The sequence below is a fragment of the Cyprinodon variegatus genome, unplaced genomic scaffold (genome assembly GCF_000732505.1).
Source record: "Cyprinodon variegatus isolate N-32 unplaced genomic scaffold, C_variegatus-1.0 Scaffold1555, whole genome shotgun sequence".
Classification (NCBI taxonomy): Eukaryota; Metazoa; Chordata; class Actinopteri; order Cyprinodontiformes; family Cyprinodontidae; genus Cyprinodon; species Cyprinodon variegatus.
The window spans coordinates 87647-90417 of NW_015152008.1; the positions used below are offsets into that span (position 1 = coordinate 87647).

At 35.3% G+C, this 2771-nt stretch overlaps 1 protein-coding gene across 1 annotated transcript; it reads right to left on the minus strand.

Moving 5' to 3' along the window:
• Positions 1–63: 63 nt before the first annotated feature.
• On the minus strand, positions 64–1419 carry LOC107103894 (sialic acid-binding Ig-like lectin 13; the record flags this gene model as incomplete). Its single annotated transcript, XM_015403743.1, has 3 exons — positions 1392–1419; positions 712–1095; positions 64–227 (listed from the first exon to the last, which is right to left on the minus strand). Coding segments are annotated over exons 1-3 (576 nt in total), but the record flags the coding sequence as incomplete, so codon positions are not given.
• Between the last annotated feature and the right edge of the window lie 1352 nt (positions 1420–2771).

Sequence of the window (2771 nt, forward strand, 5' to 3'; positions counted from 1 at the left end):
GTTTCATTTTTATTCTTTGCATAAAAATCCTAAATCTATCAAACATTTCTTTAATCTGGTTCCATCTGTGTTTTTCTCTGTTTGTCTCTCAGAGTCTTGTTGGAGATTCCAGGTGAGTTCAGGAGGTGAGTGTGGACAGGGAGTCACAGCTGAGCAGCTTATAGTGACAGACTGATGCTCCTTCAGATCACAAACAGGGATATTAATGCTGGGACTCCAAGGAGAATCTGGGAATCCAAATCAGAAAAACAGTTTAACACTGTTAAACTGTTAGTAAGTTAAGCTGTTTATATATAATCTTTTTTTAGACACAGAAGAAAATTGAAAATATTTATCGACTGATTGTGTCAAACTTGTTTGCAATATTCGATTTAATGGTCCATTAACTTTGTTTAATTACTGTATATTATTAAGACATTTGGTTTACTTCTCTAAACAGAGTCAAGATAAACGAAATCTACCGCATTCAACTTTTTGATACATTCGTTTCCCTATAGAGAGTTTTTTCTAATGTTTCAGCTGCAGCGAGATAAACAGAAGAAAACCAGAAACAAAAATAATTTTAAGCAGAAAAAAGATACTGGACTAAATTCATGAGGTTTGATTAAACACTACATCACACATAAGTGTATTTTCTGTTAATGTCTATTAAACCAGTGTGAGTTTTCTGAACATTAATGTCATAGACTGATAATATTGAAATTCTCTTACCTTTAACTGTTATATTGAGAGGATCATCACAAGCTGTTGCTTTGAACGGCTCGTTCTCAATCCTGAAGAAGTATCTGTCTGTATAATTGGTCTTTACATCAGGAAACAGAGTGGTGCAGTTTTTCTCTCTCAGGTTTCCAGTAAGACTCAGTGAATAGGTGTTAACTGACCCACTGCTGTGGAAAATAACTTTCTTTGGATCAGAGTCAAAATGGTGAGAACCTTTCATCCAAACTCCATAGATAGTTCTGCTGCTGTCATATCTGGTATCATCTGTATCATAGATACATGGGATTTCCAAACAAGATCCGTTCAGAGCTTCAATCTTCTTTGGTGTAGTTATTCTGAGGGCTGGTTTTTTACCAACACAATCAGCCAAAGTAGCTGTAAAAACAGATGAACATGATGAACATGATGTGGAGGAATCTGCCTGCTAAGAATCTTCATTTTCCATAAACTCCAGTTCAGCTGCAGTTTGTAACATGTGGAGCCTTTAAAAAACATCAGGATACAATGTTTCAGACAAAAAAAGATACATTTAAATGAAAGTAAGTGAACAAAAAGCTCACATGGAAGAAAGAAGACACTACTCAAGTTCAGCTGCAGCTTTTTACATTTGAAGCCTTCAAACAACAACAGGATCTAATAATTCTAAACAAGAAAGTGAACAATCAGCTCACCTGGAAGACAGAAGACACTCAGTAACATGTTGACTGTCAGCAGGTTCTCAGACAGAGCTGCCATCAGATTCAGACTCTGGAAACCAAACATTTAACTGAATTATTACAGTGAATCTGAAATTAGACCTTCAGCTCGTAGCAAGCAGCTTTCAATGTGCTGTAAATATTTACATTAAATATGAAAAGCCTGTTGAAATAGTTGGTTAAATTATCAGAGTCAGAAATGTGAACTCACCAGAATTTCTGCAGTAAAACAAAAAACTGTTTAGTTTTCAAACCAGTTGATCTGTTCAGATCAGTTGATCAGCAGCAGAATAAACAGCAGCCTTCTCTGTTACCAGATGTGTTATTTAAAGGAGTCTTCATCCTTCATGGTTTGTAAAGAGGAAGTCAGCTCTTTCTCACCACTGCATAAAGTCATCTCATGAAGGGTGTTTTAACACAGAGATAAGAGCCATGAACTAAATAAGACACAAGTTGATTATTTTTCATTGCACAGCTGCCTTTATCAATGCTAGACCACAAAATCTGAAAATACAAAAGAAAAGAACCTGGAAAATACACATATTTATCTTTTACCATATAAGGGCATCAGTGCCTGTTCTCAATATGAACCTCCGGCAGAACCAAAAAAAACTTAAGCTTTAGCTTCTCGTTTTTACTTCAGTTTCTCAGGTTTTTCTCTGCACTCAAACAGCCATCACTGCAAGTCTTAACATTTCTGTATAAATCTTTGTTTAAGGGTGGAAATTGAAAAAATGAAGAAATGCTTTGTCGCCGTACAATTGTAGAGTTACCTTCACGACTACAATTACAGAGTTTCCTTACTTCTACTCCCAAGCCATTTATTTAAATAATCAGTATCATTCCTGCAAACTTTAAACCTTACTTTATATGTTTTTCTTCTTTTTGACATTTAGACTTTGTGCTTAATGTTCAAAGACTTCTGTGGATTTTCTACTAAAACCTGATGTTCTCTAAAATCAAGAATAATTTGCACAAAACAATCCAGATATTCTGAACAGTGCGTAGCTTTGCATGCAGGCATGTTGAATATTTTTGCTGAAGCTCTTGTTGACTTCCTGCTGTGGGTGTAGATCTATACAGGTTGAAACAATTGTCAATAAAAGGCCACAGGTTACTATAGGGAGCAATGCACTCAGGTTAAATGTAATTGAAGGCTGCATATTTTTTCATGTTTGTTACTGGTGTTCTTAACCATTTAAAGATGGTATCTCCCAGAAAGGAGTTTGGAAGCTAATTTAATTGCTTATGCCTTGATGAAGATTAAAATAATTATGAGCTGTGAGAAACTACCTTTTTGGCCCACAATGGTTGCTTGTGTTAAAAATACAATATTTGTAGAAATTAATCTCCTAC